Genomic DNA, 18710 nt, shown 5'->3' on the forward strand with positions numbered 1-18710 from the left:
ATAAAAGACTTCCGTTTCCATTGATGACAGAAGAACAGTGCACACAATCACAAGCACTAAGAAAATACATATTTTAAGGAAACGCAGAACCTAGCTGTGTTTTCCATTGCTTCTATTTCATTTTCTCCATTGCTTCTATTTCACTTCCTTTCAGTCATTTTTATAAAACATGCAGTTTTGTATAAATGGTTACATATCTCAATACACGGTTCACTCGGGAAACACGCATCTGTATGTAAGAGACGTAAATTTAGCGCGTGAGTTCCCACATAATTGTTTACCATATTAAATAATAATTCAGATGCTATTTATTTACGTAGCTGACGTAAATGTTTTAAATGAATTACTTTCAGAAATGTGCCGTAACGTCGTCTGTCCCTAAATAAACGTTCATGTTAAAACGTTATCTCTTTTTTTTTCATAGAGCATCACAATAATGATTTTATGTGTTTATTATTTAAATCATTTAATGAGGACGCAAACGTGCGCACGATCTGGGATGGCGTCAAGAGTAGCCTCTTATCTTACACGGCATTGTTTACCTTAGCAACCATGGCGGAAACGACAGAGGACGACAAAAGCAACACTGATAAAAAACAACTTGTTGAACTGGTGGAGGACTTGAAGTAAGGCACAGAGAAGTTAACGTTTCCAAAATCTTGGCTTATTCTTGCTGTCATATTTGACAAACGATAACCTTTGTTCGTTTTAATACCGACATTTAACGTACGTTGGCTGATGAGCCCGTTACGGACACTGAACGTTTTACGTTTAGCGTTCTGTCAAAAACGGTTAGATGTTATTTTTGCATGTGAATAATAATTTTTTTTTGTTTTCCTGAACTTAAGACGCTCCAATGCAGCTCAACAAGCAGAGATCGATATGTTTGAGCGATATATTAGTAGGCTGGACCTGCAGCCTCAATCGGAGAATTATGAAACAGCATCACACATAGAAACGGCAACGGTACGTATTTCATATACGACGTGTATTATATACGTTGTGAATAATTTCTCGCTACAAACAAATATGTGAAATATTGGTGAAATATTACTTGTGCATGTAAATCTTATAATCTAAACACATTTGCATTGGTCTGTTTCTTAAATTATATATTTTCCATATAATTTCCACGATGTCATTCGTTCATCACTGTCAGCCACGACGCCATTCGTTCACTATCAAATCTTTTTTTGTTGTTACCAGAGTCCAGGAAGGAAAGTTAAAGCGCGCACTCCAGAGAGACAACAGCTGCTGACACTAGAACAGAAATGTGATGTCGCCGAAAGCATGCACAAACACATGACTGAGGATTTAAAGAGAGCTCGAGACTTTTCAGAAAGAGAGCTGGACAATTACAAGGTCATTAGTCAAGAGAGAGAACAAGCACATGAGGCTATTGCAAATTAATTTCATACGCTTATGTAATTGATTCCACCCTCTTTAGGCAACTCTGGAAGAAGCTGATATCCACTTGGCAGAGGTTAAAAAAGAATATTGCCAGTTTGATCGTGACATCGGTACAGCTCTCCGGGATAAAAAGAGCGTGACGATGAGTGCCGAGAAGGTCATCAGGTACATCGAGGATAAAGTAAAGGCCAAGGTAAAAGAAAACGTCAGATTGCAGGTTTGCTCTGACAAGAATAAAGATTTAAAATTACAATAAAGCGCCCACATTTTTCCAGGAGAACATGGTTGAGAAGTTGCTTCAGAAGAATGCGGCTCTCCTCACATACAAGAAAAAAATTAAAATCCAGTTAAAACAACAAGAGGAGATGGGTGAAGGTCTGACAGCTTTGGATTTCGAGCAGCTCAAATTTGGGAACATGAAATGTAGGAAGCGACTGGATGAGCAAAACCTCAGACATGTGGAGCTCAAACTACTCGCAGGGAAGACCTTGCAGGTCTTGAATTCGAATAAGGTGAGATGCTCAGTCAAACATAATACGGTCCTGACAGCTTAAGATATCAATTGAGTGTTGAGCTGCACGCCACAGTATTAGGACAGGTCTTGCTAGGGTCATTGTTGTAGGGAGCAGTTGGCCTTGATCGGACGTTGACCTAAAACTGTGCTTTTTTTCTCCAATATTTCCATCTTGCAGGAGAAACTTCAGTCCTTGACACATGAGTCAGATGTGCTGAGCAGTGATGCTGCTTTACGGGCTAAGTTACTGATTAAGTTTGAAGAGGAGACCAAACAAGCAGAGGAGGTCAGGATAATAAATTCCTTACACGCACTTCAGAACCCAACATCATCGAAGTAAATAACTATTCGAATTCTAGTAATATGTCGAACATTATTAAAAACCAAAGCAGACTAAAAGAACTATTATACTATTTGGAGTGGTACTCCAGTGGCCGAAAGCCATAACGTGTTTTTTTTTTCTTTCCCTGACAGGAACGAAACAAAGCAGAGGCTTTGAACAGGAAGTTAAGGGGCCAGTTGGCTGATTTTCACGTACCGCATGTCCTACAATACATCAAAGTTAAGGAGTCTCACTGTCAGCTGAAGAAGAGTGTTAAAGAATGGGAACGCAAGGTGGAGATTGCAGAGGTGAGGATGCTTCAAACACTTTTAAATAATTCCAAAACTGTGGTTTTTAATGATCGTATTATTCCAGATGGCACTAAAAACATATTCCAAGTCCTGGGACAAGCTGCGGATCAGCGCTGGAGCCAGAGCAGTTCCTGTCCGACGTGCAGCCGTAGATGCTGGATTGTATGGATTCTGAAACTAAACATGTCCTAAATAACCTCAATGCCCTATGTGATGTCAAAGATGCCAGTATATTTTAAACCAAATGCATCAATATGAAGAATAATAAAGTGACAAAATCCATTATTAATGAAAAGGTTTATTAGTTAGTGCTGTGTATATTAAATTGCTACATACAGATATTTCAGCATGAATGTCACATCAACCGCCACATGAAGTTTTCTTACTAGCTCATTCACAATCTACAATTTGAAAAAAAGCTAAAAAGTATTTGCGCTAAAAAGTGCAGATACTTGGAACAGATTACAGGAACTAACACAGCAGGCATGCACAGGGTGGAGAGGTCTCAAAACCATAGAGGAACGTTCCCCTGTGGTCCTGAAACTTCTGCCAAGAATATAGATATTTATATAGAGATTTTAAACAATATTAATAAAAAAAAAAATTAATATACAAACGTGAAAACATAAAAAAACACAACATAGTTTCCAAATCCAACTGCTCATTGATTTTTAATGCCTACAGTTTAAAAAAAGCCCCTTGGTATTTAAAACAATGGATACATAGATACTATAAAGGGGAAACAACCTGGAGGCAAAGGGCTCTGCGGAGAATCTAGATGCCCCAGCTTAAGGCCAAAGTGTCACTATCACTTCTAACCTCGCTGTGCAGTACTAGGTGAAACCTAACTGCAAGAGGGAGCTCCTCAAGGGCCAATGGTCATAGAATACTGCATAAGCAACAGAGATGAGAATGTCATTTTGCCCCAGGTAAGATGAAAGTGGGAAATTGTGATGTACGTGGGAGGGGAAAAAAGCAGGCAAGTCAAGACTCGGACAGCTTGTTCCATTTAAATTCAGCTTTGCAGAGCAATACCGTCTTCTAATATATATTAAAAAATATATATACGGAATTTAAAAACGCTTACCCTCTAGATCAAATGTGTTTATACTACAATTGTAGTAAGTGTCAGTTAAAAAAAAAATTCTTAAAAGAACGTACTGGTTATCGTTTGATGAGTATGCAACACAGACATTCACTAATAAAAACATCAGAATGATGTGCGTTTAAGTCAAGGCCTTAGAGGCCCAAAACAAACACTCTCCCTCCTTGATTCTGGGGGGCACCGAAAATCTATTTTGAAAGTCTTTGATCTTATGGTTTTAATAAAAGAATAACAAAAAAATTACTCGCCGTCATGTTGCGAAAGGCAAATGACTATAGGCAAGACACTGTGTTGGCAGATTGGAGATCAAACGTGGATAAATCTATGAAGCAGAGGAAGAATGACACACTGTACAAGTAGGCCTACATGAGTCCTGTATAGGGGGTGGGGGGGCGGGCTAGGGGCAAAAACCTTTATAAAAACAGACTCGACTTTCACACAACCTTGAACACACCAATTACAATCCAAACTACATCTACAAAGAGGCTGAAATTAATTTTAAAAAGGCAAATCGAAAAAACAAAAAGAATGTATGAATCAGAACTTCACATGAAAAGCTACTTATAAAATTGTGGTGCAGTTTAAGAAAGACAACGCAATATCTAATGACAGGACTGGTAAACAAGTTGCATACATACTAACTATGTACATACAGTAATACAGGAAGCCTTTTCAGGTTTTTTTAGGCAATTTTCAGGACAGCTGTACTGATTCTCATGTTAATATGAACTGTTTGTATACAAGATTGAAGTTTACATTTCTATATAGATTCTATATATTTACGTATAATAATCTCAGTGAAATGTAGAGACCAATTGAGGTCGTTATACTTCTGCTGGTTAACGATCTGTCCCGTTTAAGTTCTGGTACAGTACAGTGATGGTTTTTGGTACATACCATTAGTTGCCACAATAATGGGAACGTCAACATTGACATAGACAGACAGTTTCAACAGTTCATAACAGCACAACTCTGTCCCCTTTTTGTTTTGTCATTAGCTGTAGGCTCAACTAAATGCGCAAAGTAGGCTGCCAGAAGTGCTCCAAATGTTTGTACAATGTAATCATATTGGAGCAAGGCTAGTGATCAGAATAGAGTTATTACACAGAGGCACACAGTAAGCAGTATTTAAACCATACTAGGAACTAGCAAAATGTATAGCCGATTTAAAATGAAGACTGAACAATTAGTTGCAGACTGAATAATTTTTTGTCTTGTGCTATAGAGATCTGATGAGGGCATTGTGAGCCACATCGGGAGTCACAATGCTGGGCAAATCCTGCCCTACTGGACTAGAATCACAGTGCTATCTTGGACAGAGTTTGGAGATCTCCCATTGCCTCCTCCCAGGATTTAGATGTAAACCAACAAATCGATAACTTTTTGTCGATAAAATCCAATTGAAGTATGCCTCTTGATATCAAAAAGGGAATAACTGAGGTATTATCAGGTTACTGGGCCTTGTAAGAATTCATTCGACTGGCGTAGTTTGCAGATTGCTAATACCTTTGCAAATTGTAATCAGGGCACAGATTACTGGATGAGAGAGGACACAGGGTATCCGCCACCTTCAGCCGTGTGCTGGACCGTATGCTCCTGAAGGGCTCCCAGATCAGCAAAACGCTCTCCACACCATACACATTTAAACTGGGCATCTCTTGCATGAACACTTTGATGCTTGGCCAGGTGTTCGCGCTGCTTGAAGCCCTTGTCACAACTGGCGCACTTGTAGGGTTTCTCTCCGGTGTGGACTCGCCTGTGCCGCTGCATCTCAGATGAGTACTTAAAACGCTTCTCGCAGTCGGGACACTTCAAGGGCTTCTCCCGGGACGGGTCGCATCGGTGCTGCACGAACTCTGAAGAGGACAGGAAGCGTCGGTCACACAGCGAGCATTTGAGAGGCTTCTCGGTGCAGTGGGAATTCTGATGGCGCTGTAGCGTGGTGGCCTTTTTGTAGGCCTTCCCGCACACGTCGCACTTGTAGGGCTTGTCTGGATTTGTGGGTGTCGAGGAGGACTCGCCACATTTGTGACGGAGCAGCTCCCCGGACTGGCTGAAGCCCTTTCCGCAGGAGGCGCATTTGAAAAGGTTGTCCATGCCGTGAACATGCTGGTGGTACAACAAGTGGGACGGCTGCAGGAAGCCCTTGTCGCACAGGTTGCATTTGAAGGGGCGGTCAGCGGAGGGCTTGTGTGTGCGCCTGTGGCGCACCAGGGCATACTGTTGCTTAAAGCTCATCTGGCAGTCTTCACAGTGGAATGGGCGTTCCTCCGAGTGGGTTCGCTCGTGCTGTCTCAAGTCGGACGGACGCTTGAAGCCCTTCCCACATGTGGCGCAGCGAAATGGCCGAGCACCCTGCGGCTGACACTGGTGGTGGAGGAGCTCGGAAGACTCTTTGAAGTGCAACTCGCAAAGGTTGCACTTGAACAGGTGCTCACCCGAGTGAGCGTACATGTGACGGACTAAGTGGGATCGGTGCTTGAAGCTCTTCTCGCACACCGCACACTTGAATGGCCGTTCGGAGCTGTGGGTACGCTGGTGGTGGGCTAGATGAGAGGACTGGCTGAAGCTTTTGTCGCACGTTTCGCATTTAAAAGGCTTCTCGCCCGTATGGACGCGTTCGTGACGGGTTAGCTCAGATAAGTGACGAAAGCCCTTGGAGCACACCGAACACTTGTAGGGCCTGTCAGGTTGCGAAGGCTCAAACGTAGGTTGGCCTGATGTCCCGATGGCAGCGCTGCCACTGGACGACGCTTCGTCATTGGATGGTTGCCCAGGAGTGGCCGTTGACGAAGTTGGCGTGGCATTTCCAGAACCCGGGCGATATGTTTTTTCACATATGGAGCACTTCATGGGGTTGCCACTGTTATGGGCGTTGTGATGCTGTGCTAGCGAAGTTAGCAAGGAGAAGCCCATCTTGCACACTCCGCACACAAAGGGTTTCTGCTCCACCTGCACGCACTGGTGCTCCAACAGGTCTGTGGCTTGATGGAAGATTTTTAGACACTGCGTGCACTGAAACGAGCGATCTTGGCTCACCATGCACTGGTGCTCGTGAGGATTAGCCAGATGAGAGATGTCATGGCCACACGCACCACACTTGTGCCCTCCCTCACTCCCGACATGCAAGGAGGGCTGCTGTGCTTGTGCCGGATGCTGCTGCTGCTGGCTGTGCTGCTGACTGTGATGCTGCTGCTGCTGCTGTTGTTGTTGCTGGGATTGTTGTTGTTGCTGTTGCTGCTGTTGTTGTTGCAATGCCGTGTCCGGCTGGAGGACAATGCCATAGACCGTGCAGCCCAGTGTGTCCGCCCCTGGTGGGATGGTGTGCACCACTGGAGGCGGGGCAACAGCATGCTGTTGCCACGCCTCCGTCATCCGGGCTCGGGTGTATGGATTCAGCTTTGAGCCGTAGTTAAACCTTTTTCCAGGTGAATTCAAAGGGAAGGGATTGTTGGACTGTCCACGGTGGGAAAGGTGGGGAGGCAAAGAGGAACTTATTGTGTCAGCTCGTGAAAAAGACAAATGTTCTATGTAATAATGTTTTCAGGATAGCTTTGCTGTTATATTGAGCCACAAACTGACATGGATGTGAGCATCAGTGTCAAAGGTGCAAAAGAGATTGACCTTCATCACCTCGGTACAGCCCTATAAGAGAAAAACAAGAAAACTGGATGAAAATGTGTTTGAAACACTGCACACATCTTCAGGGGAATTCACACTGAAAAGTCCTACAACAAGGATGGTTTGTGAAACAGTTTTGAGCCAGCTGTAGAAACAATCAATTGCCTCATTTTTTTTGACTCAATTTAATGCCATGTAAATTTAAACTTAATATTAAAATGAGTGTTGTCAGTGCATATTTTGCAGATTTAGGCCCAAATATTAGGCCTAAATATCCAGTGTAACATTATCTACCTAGCTGACGAAAGGCATCTTTCCACTGCCAAGTTGAGGCTCCTTTGTACCCTTTTAAAATTCAGTATAAAGATAAAATGGTGCAAAAAAAACACCCACCTTATTCCCTAGCACCTAGCATCAAACTTTGATGTTGAACATTTGTTGTTAACATGTATGTCTCCTCAGAATAGCATTTAATTAGTCACTTTAGAAGTACTCGCGTGACGCTTGAAAACTTGTTTAGTTGAAACTAAATAAAAATTTATTCTTGAAAAGATCAGCAAAACTAGGCTAAAAATTAAATGTGTGCGTGCATTGGTCTGAATAGGACAAAAAAATATCTGTATTGTTCAAAAATAAGAGCCCTGACATTGGCAGTGGCGTGCTTTCTTAAAATTGACCATAAGACAATTTTCAGAGGAAGCTGGCTATTTAAGGCAACATGGGTATAAAAAGACTCCTGATGATGCAACAAAGTGGGCATCAACTTTTTCTAAAAAAAAAAAAAAAAAAAAAACAGCAGAGCTCATGTGATTCCCTTTGTGATATAACTGGTTAGAGCAGGAACGCCTACTACTTCAGCGAAAGTGACTTGAGGATCTTGGCAGTTCAACTACTGCTAATGTGAGCGGCCTTAATCTTTACTGCAGCAGCTGGCTTTGAGTCTTGGCTGCATGGTCTGTAAGGAGATCTACATTTCCCACAATTCACATTTAAAATCATATCATAGTAACTTGAAATATAAAAAAAAAAAAGCACACTTGTAGTCTACATGACAAAAACAATTTCATATGCACAAAATGAAATCTGATCACAGACCACCTCTCACCGATTATAACAAAGGTACGGGCACCTATCTGGTACACCTCAGGTTTCATTTTGGATAGCGAGATGGAAGGTCTTGCCAGCAAACGGCATTATGAGGCACTACAGAAATGCATTTGATACCCAAAATGCTGTTCAGGCAGGAAGCTCGCTATGTTTTATGACACAGTCCTATTGTCTCAATCTGCACAATAATAGTACGTGTATAAAAGGTGCACACCAGTCCCAAAGCATGCTTGCACGGTTAATAAAATGTAGTAACGCAGACCGATATGTAACGAATGACGCTCGATAGCCGCGCATTTGTTTACACACAACTCGCGCAACATACGTTCGCGTTTTTTTTTTTATCGCAGTGAATAAAAGCCGGTGACAAAATTGTAACGTTAGGTAGCACTGAAATTCATGTGCACGGCAAAATTCAACAGATTATAAAAACCGGCGCGTTTTTAAAACAGCTGGAAGAAAACACAAGCGCACAGCTTTGCAAAATGGCTAACGATTATTTGCATGCTAGCTAACAGGCTAACTGTAGCCTTGCAAAACACACACACAAACACACACACACCCTGCTACATTATGTTCAGATATGCGTATTACCTTTTTCATAAACGGGTTCCACGCATGTTTACTCTCGGAAACGTACGTTAAAAAACAACCAGCTTATGGTGTTTCTGAAGGCCGTGAATCCTCCCCGATACGCGGTCTCGTCTAGGCCGCACCCCCTAGCCAATGCCTACAAAAAACACACGAAAACCCTGCCAACTCTCTGGATCTCTTCTGGGTTGCTCCGCAAAAACCCGATACCAGTCTTTTCGGCCTTTGCAGCGCAGTTAGGAGAGCCGACAGACGAGGATGGCTCGACACATAGTGTGTTTTATTTGGGGCTGGGATCAGTGACCACCGAAACCCCCGACAGCCGCACGGGAACCTGAATAACGCATAATTGGCATCCTCACAAAACATACCGGAACTTCATTAATTTTATTCAAAAGCTGCATTTAGATGCACATATTCATAATGAAAACGCACTTGTTGCGTATTACATTAATATGTTGCATTTTCAGTGTATAGGGGCAATTTTTTTAATTGTTATAACGCTTTTATAGCAATTATTGTTATTGTAACGTTAGCACACGACAGGATAATAGCTTAAAATAAAATCAAAGTCAACATATTGTTTGTGTGAACACTGAATAGTAATGTTTATGCTAGGATTCAAGATTAAGTTTATGTATATAGGCTTAATGCCATGTAGACCAGCTGTTATCTTTTATAAGGTAGAATGCAAAATAGACGGAAGGTGAACACGGAACCACTTGCGTTCATCTTTGTTGTAGCAGGACGCTGTGACGAAGCACCGTTTTTGTAATGAGAGGTCCGAATCTTTTTCAGCTTCGTTCTTTTCGAATAGTTAGTTTCAAAGAACTAATTCAAAACGTACCTAGGATCTGGTCAATGCTTTGAAAAAAAATGTAATCCCACAAAAACGGATGTCCTGGCTGAACAATATTAATAAAAATGATTGTGACGATATAAAACTGCCATATATAACCAAGTAGCGCAGAACCAGTCGGACCGCTTCGTTCAGACTTGTGAATGAATCATTCTGACCGGTGCTCTGAACAGGTTCAATTAATTCATTGTAAATGATCCTACTCATAAGAACGATTCATTAACAAACTCTCTTGTTGCCTCTAAGTATTCGGCGTCAAAAATTGTATATGGCATACTGGGTGAATTTTAAAGGACTAAAAACTAAAACTTTTAAGGGAACAGGTTTTGCACGGAAAGCACAGGAATGGACAAAATAAATTAAAGTTACATTGTTATATTATATAAAAGAACAATTACAGGAATAATGAGATTCTTGAGATACACCAGTCTGATGAACAAAATATAAAATCTTCCCAGTGATCCGTTTTCGTTACACTCCAGTACAGTATGTGGCGGTATGCACATCTCCATTTGGCTTGCAACCCGCTAATAAATCCACAGAAGAAGAAACTCTCAGGTTTGATTCGGCGGGGCGCTGGAAAGAAAGAAAGAAACATTTTTTTTTAACGGAAGCCCTTTGCACGTCACAATAAGGGTGCCATTACGTGTCTGGGATGGGTTTTCTAGTAAAAGTTGTTTAATACTTTTGCGCATATGCATTATAACGATTCTTTTAGCATGATTGTCAATTATAGTAGCAGTAGCGGTTCTGAAGAGGAAACCGAAGGCTCTTCAAAAGACGATTCCTCACCTTTAAGGAAAAGAGGAAAACTTGACACTGAAACCAGGTTTGGTGCGTTTGATCTTCCATTTTCTTGATTTAGTTTTATCTTGAAGTGCACTTCCGGAGCTCTAAGTTCCTCTTTTACCTCAACAGCACGAGTGAACCTTTGGATCATGCATCTGTTAAAAGGAAAGCTGGCAAATCATCCCACTTGACACCTCACCTGCCTCTTCCAGACAGCGTGAAAGAGATGTTCAGAGACCCTGAAGACCAGTGGATCGATAAAAGCGAAGTGCATGGAGGGCGACAGCGGTCCTTCCAACATGAGCGGGGCAACTGGGCTACATACGTGTTTTGTCCCTGTAAGCATTTTCCTCAATGCATTTTCGAGGTAGACACTGTCATTTTTCTCTTAATGACCTTTAACCCTTTTTTTAGATGATCCCGAGGAAGCCTTTCTGGAGCTCATCAATGGGATGATGGCGGTTGCAGCTGCTCATGGCATCCCTCTGACCTTGTCTGAAGAGTTTCACATCAGTATTTCAAAGACGGTGGTTCTGCGCCATCACTGGATCCAACCATTTATCCAGTCCATTCGGACCAGTCTGACACAGTTCCAGAAGTCAGTGATCAAATCAAAACTTCATTAGGGTGTTTTATAACCCCAGGAAAAAAAACATCTCGCACTAGTAACTCAGACGCATTGATTTTTACCTGCTGTTATGTTAAATGTGAAGCAAGATAACCAGGATTGTGTTTAGAATGGTTTCGTTATGCAGTTTGTTAGTTGCTGGGTATCTAAGTCTGATTGTTTTCTCAGGTTTTCCTGCTTGGCTGATAAACTGAGGGTTTATTCTAATGCTGAAAAGACTAGGTATGTCATTAATGATCCATCTAGGATGCGTGTTATTTATTTGTTCGTACCAAATAAGTTTTAATGGCGTCAAGTTGTTCATGCAGGACCTTTCTTGGTATGGAAATATCCACCGGAAAAACTCAGTTCCTTGAGCTTATCAAAATAGTGGATGAAACCATGAAAGAATTCAGCCTTAGCACCTTTTATAAGGTAAAACCTGACAATGATTTCATGTTTGTGATTCAAATACAATCATATTTAGATTATCCAACGCTCTTCTTTGTCTATTTTAGGATCCTTCTTTCCACGTAAGCCTTGCTTGGTGTGTGGGAGACCATACAGAAAGACTGAAAAAAACATGTTTGTCACAAATGCAGGTAAAGGAACCCGAACACAGAGCTCCACCACAAATGAAACGAGGTCGAGTATTGATTAAAGGCAAAGGTTGTGGAGTCGTTCTGTTGACATCTGAACTGTAATAACCTGTGTTTTGTTGGTTTTTTTTGGGTAGAGTCTCGTTGATGCTCATGAAGATGGGCCATTTTACATACAGCTCAACTGCACAGAGCTTCGTTGCAAATCGGGAAATAAAGTCTTTCTTTTCCCCCTCAAGTGATCTTGCAACACTGTTAATGTATTGCTGTCAACGTGTGTTTTAACACTTTTCATATTTAAGCAGAATATAATAAAGCTTTTGTACTGAATACTAATGCATAAAGATCTCTTTGTTACATAATAAAAGTTTGGTAAAGAGCATTTTATTGTACATAATCGCAACATGGTGATTTTTTTTTCACTAACTTAGGGCATGTGTGCGACCCTAGGTTTGCATTCCGCTGAAAAACGCATTGCATTTTTACCATCTAACCATTTTATGAGGAACACGCCACATCCTGAAACTGAGACCTGGTTTCACTTTCCACAAAAAGTCTTTGTTTTTAGCTTAATTTTACAACTCCAATTGTAAAGGCAAGAAATAAGTCACTTCACAAATAATTATTCATGATATTCCAGAGGTCAGTACACGTAAAAAATAAAATACAAAACAGCTTGTACACGTGTAACAAATCCGTTAACCCTTCGAGGGTCATGGCACACTTGCAGTCACAGAGGTTAAGCTGACATATTAAGCAACAATGCGATATCCAGCAGTCGTATTGCACTACATTCGCGATCTCTTGATAAAAATACATAAATCAATACCCGTCACAGATAGCCAGATAAATAGCCATTGGCTTGTTCAACATAAATACTGCAACGTCAGTACAATTTGGATAGAAAATGCATTAAAAAAAAAAAGCACTAGATAAAATAAAAGATTTCAAGAAGTAGGAGGTTAGAGGTTAAAAACGGACAATATTTAAAAATGTAATTGACAATGTTTAACGGCAGGCAATTGCTACTTCACATTAATCAACTGTAATCTGAACATTAAATTCTAGGTCATATTAAATAATTCGATCTGAATTAAGCAGTAAAAAAAAAAAAACTATAAACGTTGATTGTGCCCAACAATAGACTATTTTACATTGATCTCCTGATAAACCTGAATTCCACAATTAGGGAACTTTGAAAAGTATTTTAGATAAATGTACATCCTCTAGAAGTGACCCATTCCGCCCAAAAGCAGAACCGAGTCCTGCCCCTTTGGCAAACCAGAATCTTCGGTTCGAAGTTAAAGAGGGGAAGTGTGATGCCGTCACGGTGAAAACAGCACGTTTTTGATATAGTTAACCGTGGTTATGTTCAGCAGCATGGCGACATGCTCGTTCCCAGGCAGCTCCAACATGCTGACCGGCTGCTTCTGTTGGCCTTTCCAGCGTTTGCATTGTGTCGCGCTCAACAGGTTGACCGTTCCGTCTCCATCCCCGTTGATGACGGTGGGATCTATGTCTGGGAAGTTCGTGTAATTGAATCCCTGAGGTGTGGGGATGCCGCTGCCATAAAGGCAGTGGACAGGAACGCCTGGAGGCTGAAGTGCACTGACCAGTGGCTCTGTGTCCTTCCTCATGGCCCAGCCGTCCTCGTAGTCAATATCTTTGAAGAAGCGCTGGTAGTCTTGGACGGTGTAGGTGGTGTTGGGGGTAGAAACCAGGATCATGTCTTTGGGCCAGGTGTGGGCGTAGGGGAAGAGCCAGACGGTGGAGACGGCCGTTCGCTGCTGGGTGCGGATTTTTAGAGGACTGATGACAGGAATGCGGTTGTTGTCGCCTGTGATGGAACCAAAACCATCAGAAGGTTAAACCAGTGAACAAAGATGGGTTTTAAAACCCAAGTGGCAAGTTATTAGGGGTCGGTCACGCAGGACACATTTCTGCATTTCACATTTCTTATTATTGTTTTTCCCATGTGCTAGACGGGCATGTCTGACTGTTACACTTGCATGTTTTTGGAGAGACATAAATTGTATTTATGTATTTGTACTGTATTTATGGTTTGTTTCATATAATAAAATTATACTATTTTCAAGCTTTCCTAATACTTAAGTAATTTTAATGTAAACTGTGTAAAAATATATTTTAAATAAAACATTGCTGCAGTAGGTTTTACAAGAAAATACAATTTTAGATTTTCTACTGTAAAATTCCAAGTTTATTGTATTATTTGCAGACATTTTTTTGTATATGTTAAATTAAAAATGATTTTGCACATATCAAATGTGACCGATTTAGTGATTATTTTTATTCTTTACTAACCACATGACAAAATACATAAAAATATTAATATACGCAGTTGTGTTAAATACTTTAAATATAATTTAATACAATACCGTGCAATCAATCAAAGCTATAATATTAAATAATCACATTTACCTAAAAATAATAATAAAGAGAGCAAAATTTTATTTTATTCTTCATTATGATATAAAAGATAGTTGAATCAATGTGACCATTTTGACTATGCCCTCAAAAAAAAAAAAATAATAATAATAATAAAACTGCTTCACTGACTTTATGCACAAAAAAAAAATTATTCTAAATGAGAAATCAAAAGTGTATTCAAGAGACTGCATTCAACTGAATTCATTTTGTATAAAATTTAATACAACAATAATTAAACACCATTGACCTGCAAAATAATTTCCACAAAATCTCTTTACATCAAATTTGGCTCATACCTGTTGCCATAACTCTCAGAGTTTTGGCCACTCCGGCCCACGGAGGCCCTAAAGACACAAATGCCTTGATGTACCGGTCCTTCCAAGCCTGTGGCTGGTGATTAAGGAAATACAGTGTGTACATATTCCCCATGCTGTGTGCGATGAGAACCACAGGACCACCAGCTTTATCAGCCATCTCCTCAATCATCTGCTGCAGACGCAAGAAGTACTCCTTATTCTCATCTACAGATATAGATCAGGAGAAAAAAAACGTAAAAATCAATGTCCACAGAACTTTTGGGCACGAAGAGATCGCGAAGATACTCACTTGGTGCTTTACGCCAGTCATAGGGGGCACCTCGAACGTCATCGTCTCTGGTATAACCCCAGTCAACCAATGCCTGTACTATAGTGAAGAAGTACATGCCTGAAACAGACAAAGCTCTCGTCAAACAACCATTACCAATCAACACACTAACATAATAAAATAAACACCTAGTTTGCGCTCACCCACACTCCGTTTGCTAGGGTCTAGATATTCCAAACTATATGTCTGTCCAAAACCAGGCACTCTGACGTCCACCCCCGGAGGAGCTTCAGTGAGGTGGGTTGAGTGATTGTAAAGTAGCCTGCAAGCAAATATATGCCGATTACATCTTTGCCTATTCAAATCTAGGTGTAGAACGTAATAACGAGAGTCAACTTTTTAATATAAAAAATGTCAGTCCATTAGTACCAGCCAACGTTTCCCACTGGAGTTTGGTTCCAGAAGTATTTTCTGTAATTGATTTTTTTAAAGAGTAAATTGTATTTATTAAAGTGTTATAACACGCCATTAAGCGAGCCAACCAACCACTGGGCGAATCACAACAAGGTTTTAACAAAAAAAAAAAAATTGTTTTGATGTGAAAATGTATTTGAAAATTTACCAAAAAGACAAAGGTATAAGAGTGTGTACTTACTGAGAAAAAAACTACAATCCCATGAAGCTTTGTGAATGGCAATCAAATTTAAAATGACGGCGAAATATAAAACAAAGTAATTTAAAGTTGTAAATTATATCTATAGAGACAATGTATTTACAGTTATTACACACACTTTTGTCAGGATTTGTTCGCTGCAGTCATAATTAGAAAAATTATATTATTTTGTGTTTAGCATCATGTTTTTGGTTTTTGTTTTTTTTACTCGGCTGTCAAACACAATTTTTTAAATGAATAGGTTAACATAATGTGAATGGAGCGCTTCAACAATACCGCTGATTTAACGAACCTAGAAGAATTATGCTTGTTTTTGAAAAATGGTATGGATATTAATTGCTACAGCACCTGAACAACTTCTGATTTCTGATGCCGTTTACCTCATGTTATCAATCCAGCAGTCAATGGCCACCGGCACCAGCAGCTCCAGGTTGAGCCATAACGTGAAGTAGTCTTCTGTCTTCTTGTAGCAGATGTAGTGCACTACACTAGGTTTGTCAAGTTTTGCTTCAAGCTGATTCCCAAGATCTCCTGGAACTACAAAGAAAAGTAATTAGGCCAGTTAACCAATCACAAGCGCTATGAACAAAAATACAAGAGATTAATCAAACAATAATGAGCTTACACAGGAAGCTCATTAAGAAGCACTTCACACACTACTAGACATGATCAAAGAACCACTGATTAAAAAGACTCAACACTATCCAAAAAAGATCACCAAAAACATACAGTTTAATCTCTATCATTTCTAATCCTGGCCAGTTTAGTCTGGTTTGAAGCCCCACTATATATGGGCTCCTGCAATGTTTGCACGCCTTTATCATCGGTCACCACATCCTGAATTAATTTTTCACATATTTAACGTGACTAAAAAGAAGAATTTTTGCTCCGGCTATCAGGCGTCAGGTAACTATCGGCTAGTCAAATATTGCACTTAAGATACTTTTGTAGAAGTAATGGACTTAAGTCATCTTTTATTGTGGTATAATGATGTTGAGTAAACTTGGACACAAAGGCAAATCTTTTTACACAAAAATATATCATGGAAAATCCAGTTTAGTTTAGTTTGCAGATAATAGACAAGCTACCACATTCACAAAAAAGACTTTTAGGTGGCCTTGACTACCTAAGAGAGGTGTATTCCAGCTTGGATCCTCTAGAGACCAGCTGGAAACCAGGAACCAGTGGGCCACAGAAGTTCAAGGATGTCAAAATGGTTTATGGAGCACATTACCAGATAAAAAAAGAAAAACTTGTTCCAAAACACCGATGCCAATTTTAACAGACAATGGCGCATGGAAAGTATTATAATAGCACATCCTATTTGCAAGGCACCCAGAGAAGTTTAAACTTTTACGGTCCAGATGACTAAATAAGTAAATGAAATCAAATAAAAATGTGTATCAAGACAGTGCCAAAGTGTGTCAAAAATACGGAAATTCTACAAAATACTTCCAAGTCTGAAAAATAGACGGCGTGTAATTGTTCATTTATTATATGCAGTCGTAAAATGTCGTAAATAAAGTAAAGGAAAATACAACGCGTTTTATTTTGCCGTTTTAACACGACCGCTTGCGAAATCAGTGACAAAAAAAAAAAGTCTCAAGTCATATGACCGCGTCATATGAGATACCAACAAAACCGAAAATAAACCAAAAAAAAGCCAGAGAAAGGCTATGATACTACGAAGGTGTTAAGTTTTTTATATTGATACTCTGACTGTGTTTTTTCGGTAAATTCCAGATAACTACGTCGCCTTAACGCTTGCAGCTGTTTAGTCACGTGTATTAAAACTGTTAAAAAAAATAATGACACCTTTCAAGAAGTGTTAAGCCACCGCTGGTTATAAACGCATTCGGACATTAAACGACTCGTATAATACTATAAAACACATGGATATGAAGACGAGGTTAAAACGGACAACCTAACGTTCGTCCAAACGCTATCTAGACAACATTTTGGCCATCACAACTTTGAAGCATGCGAGCTGTCATCAAGTTGCTCGATTAGATAAGAAACGCGTTTTTGAGACACAGCCCGTATAACAGTTCATCGTGAGGCAAGTAAACAACTGTCAACTACAGAAAAGCAACAGGACGTTTCAACACCAAGGATGTGCCGTAACAGACCAACTTACTGAGAACCACAGGCGGTCGATCCGAGCACACTTTCCCCGGCGAGCATTTCAAACTTCTGCCGTCGGTAAAAGACGGCAACAACAACAAACACAGCCGGAGCGACGCGAGGACCGACCCACGGCAGGAAAGCATCTCTTTCGGTGGCTGACAGCTCTGCTGGCTTTGGGGATCGAGCGCGGCTTCGCGTTTATCTGTCCATCGTGAGGTCCGGGAGAGATCTGAGAAGCGTCTCTTGTTCGGGATTGCGACAGCGGGATGAGCACAGAAGATACGGCTATCGTGTAATAGGTGTTTTTAAAGCAGCCAGACCCGAATAAACAATGGCAGAACGCATCGAGTCGGTGGGCGGGGCTTTTTGAAAGACCGTTCGATTGTGGCAAAAAAAAATGCTGCAATAATTGATGAAACCGAGCTGGTATTATCTATCATGCATCCCTCAGCTTTTTGAATTTAGGACGCTAATTAAGGTTGCAATTTTTAAAAGGTCTGACTCTTTCATTTGTTTTAAGAATAACACATGAAAACCTATTTAAATAGTAGGCTAATTGTCACAGACCTTATCATTTATTCATCAGAAAACCCATAGCAAATTAGCCTGAATGAAACTGTTTAGTTTTATTTTGACAGGCTGACAGATTTGGCAGATGTTTTTATTTTTATTTTTATTTTTCAATTGATTTTAATAAAATGTATTTTATTTCAAAACAAGCAATGCTGATTTTTATTAATATTTGGAACATTTTCTTCTTGTATTGTCAGTTTTCTTTTTACTTGAATTTTATGTTGTTATGTGCTTTTTATATTTTTTAGTATTTAGGTTTTTGCGTTAGTAAATTTAGCACTTCAACCAAAAAATGATTTAATAATATTATATAAATAATTTTTTTCACCTAATAATGCAACTGTTACGTTTATACATTTAAGTTTATATGGGCTACTAAAATAGCTAAAAAACGAATTAACTGTAAATGAATAAAAACTTTATACAAATATAAAACTAAATAAAATAGCAAAAACCGCAAAACACAATG

General features: G+C 40.0%; 4 protein-coding genes across 6 annotated transcripts; 2 read left to right on the forward strand and 2 right to left on the reverse strand.

The window, feature by feature from the left end:
- The first annotated feature begins 33 nt into the window (after positions 1-33).
- ccdc113 (coiled-coil domain containing 113) lies at positions 34-2852 on the forward strand. The gene is made up of 8 exons (XM_043228521.1): positions 34-626; positions 849-966; positions 1207-1362; positions 1448-1603; positions 1686-1922; positions 2103-2210; positions 2399-2554; positions 2622-2852. The coding sequence occupies exons 1-8, from the start codon at positions 445-447 to the stop codon at positions 2730-2732; spliced, it is 1224 nt and encodes a 407-aa protein (XP_043084456.1). The 5' UTR covers positions 34-444; the 3' UTR covers positions 2733-2852.
- znf319b (zinc finger protein 319b) lies at positions 2838-9328 on the reverse strand. Its single transcript, XM_043228520.1, has 2 exons — positions 8985-9328; positions 2838-7307 (listed from the first exon to the last, which is right to left on the reverse strand). The coding sequence occupies exon 2, from the start codon at positions 7035-7037 to the stop codon at positions 5196-5198; it is 1842 nt and encodes a 613-aa protein (XP_043084455.1). The 5' UTR covers positions 7038-7307; positions 8985-9328; the 3' UTR covers positions 2838-5195.
- A 1049-nt stretch (positions 9329-10377) lies between these two features.
- On the forward strand, positions 10378-13214 carry usb1 (U6 snRNA biogenesis 1). 3 transcript variants are annotated; one of them, XM_043228251.1, is made up of 7 exons: positions 10378-10669; positions 10842-10967; positions 11044-11227; positions 11426-11479; positions 11566-11671; positions 11755-11838; positions 11973-13214. In XM_043228251.1, the coding sequence occupies exons 2-7, from the start codon at positions 10856-10858 to the stop codon at positions 12075-12077; spliced, it is 645 nt and encodes a 214-aa protein (XP_043084186.1). In that variant the 5' UTR covers positions 10378-10669; positions 10842-10855; the 3' UTR covers positions 12078-13214. The 3 variants fall into 3 exon arrangements, with proteins under 3 accessions (XP_043084186.1, XP_043084184.1, XP_043084185.1); XM_043228249.1 differs by having other exon boundaries at positions 10379-10669; positions 10759-10967; XM_043228250.1 differs by having other exon boundaries at positions 10380-10674; positions 10759-10967.
- Positions 12204-18078, reverse strand: pla2g15 (phospholipase A2, group XV). The gene is made up of 6 exons (XM_043228248.1): positions 17679-18078; positions 15922-16078; positions 15072-15190; positions 14890-14988; positions 14580-14804; positions 12204-13672 (listed from the first exon to the last, which is right to left on the reverse strand). Exons 1-6 carry the CDS (start codon positions 17809-17811, stop codon positions 13161-13163), a joined length of 1245 nt encoding a protein of 414 aa, XP_043084183.1. The 5' UTR covers positions 17812-18078; the 3' UTR covers positions 12204-13160.
- Positions 18079-18710: the final 632 nt, after the last annotated feature.

This window comes from Puntigrus tetrazona, chromosome 25 (genome assembly GCF_018831695.1).
Source record: "Puntigrus tetrazona isolate hp1 chromosome 25, ASM1883169v1, whole genome shotgun sequence".
NCBI classification, from domain to species: domain Eukaryota; kingdom Metazoa; phylum Chordata; class Actinopteri; order Cypriniformes; family Cyprinidae; genus Puntigrus; species Puntigrus tetrazona.

Coding starts and splice junctions, on each gene's coding strand:
- ccdc113 (XM_043228521.1), top strand. CDS start 445: ATGTGTTTATTATTTAAATCATTTAATGAGGACGCAAACGTGCGCACG. Junction 627..848: donor GAACTGGTGGAGGACTTGAA/GTAAGGCACAGA, acceptor CCTGAACTTAAG/ACGCTCCAATGCAGCTCAAC. Junction 2,555..2,621: donor GCAAGGTGGAGATTGCAGAG/GTGAGGATGCTT, acceptor GTATTATTCCAG/ATGGCACTAAAAACATATTC.
- znf319b (XM_043228520.1), bottom strand. CDS start 7,037: ATGACGGAGGCGTGGCAACAGCATGCTGTTGCCCCGCCTCCAGTGGTG.
- usb1 (XM_043228249.1), top strand. CDS start 10,536: ATGCATTATAACGATTCTTTTAGCATGATTGTCAATTATAGTAGCAGT. Junction 10,670..10,758: donor AAACTTGACACTGAAACCAG/GTTTGGTGCGTT, acceptor TTACCTCAACAG/CACGAGTGAACCTTTGGATC. Junction 11,672..11,754: donor GCCTTAGCACCTTTTATAAG/GTAAAACCTGAC, acceptor TGTCTATTTTAG/GATCCTTCTTTCCACGTAAG.
- pla2g15 (XM_043228248.1), bottom strand. CDS start 17,811: ATGCTTTCCTGCCGTGGGTCGGTCCTCGCGTCGCTCCGGCTGTGTTTG. Junction 15,191..15,921: donor TGCTGGATTGATAACATGAG/GTAAACGGCATC, acceptor ATTTGCTTGCAG/GCTACTTTACAATCACTCAA. Junction 14,989..15,071: donor CCCTAGCAAACGGAGTGTGG/GTGAGCGCAAAC, acceptor TGTCTGTTTCAG/GCATGTACTTCTTCACTATA.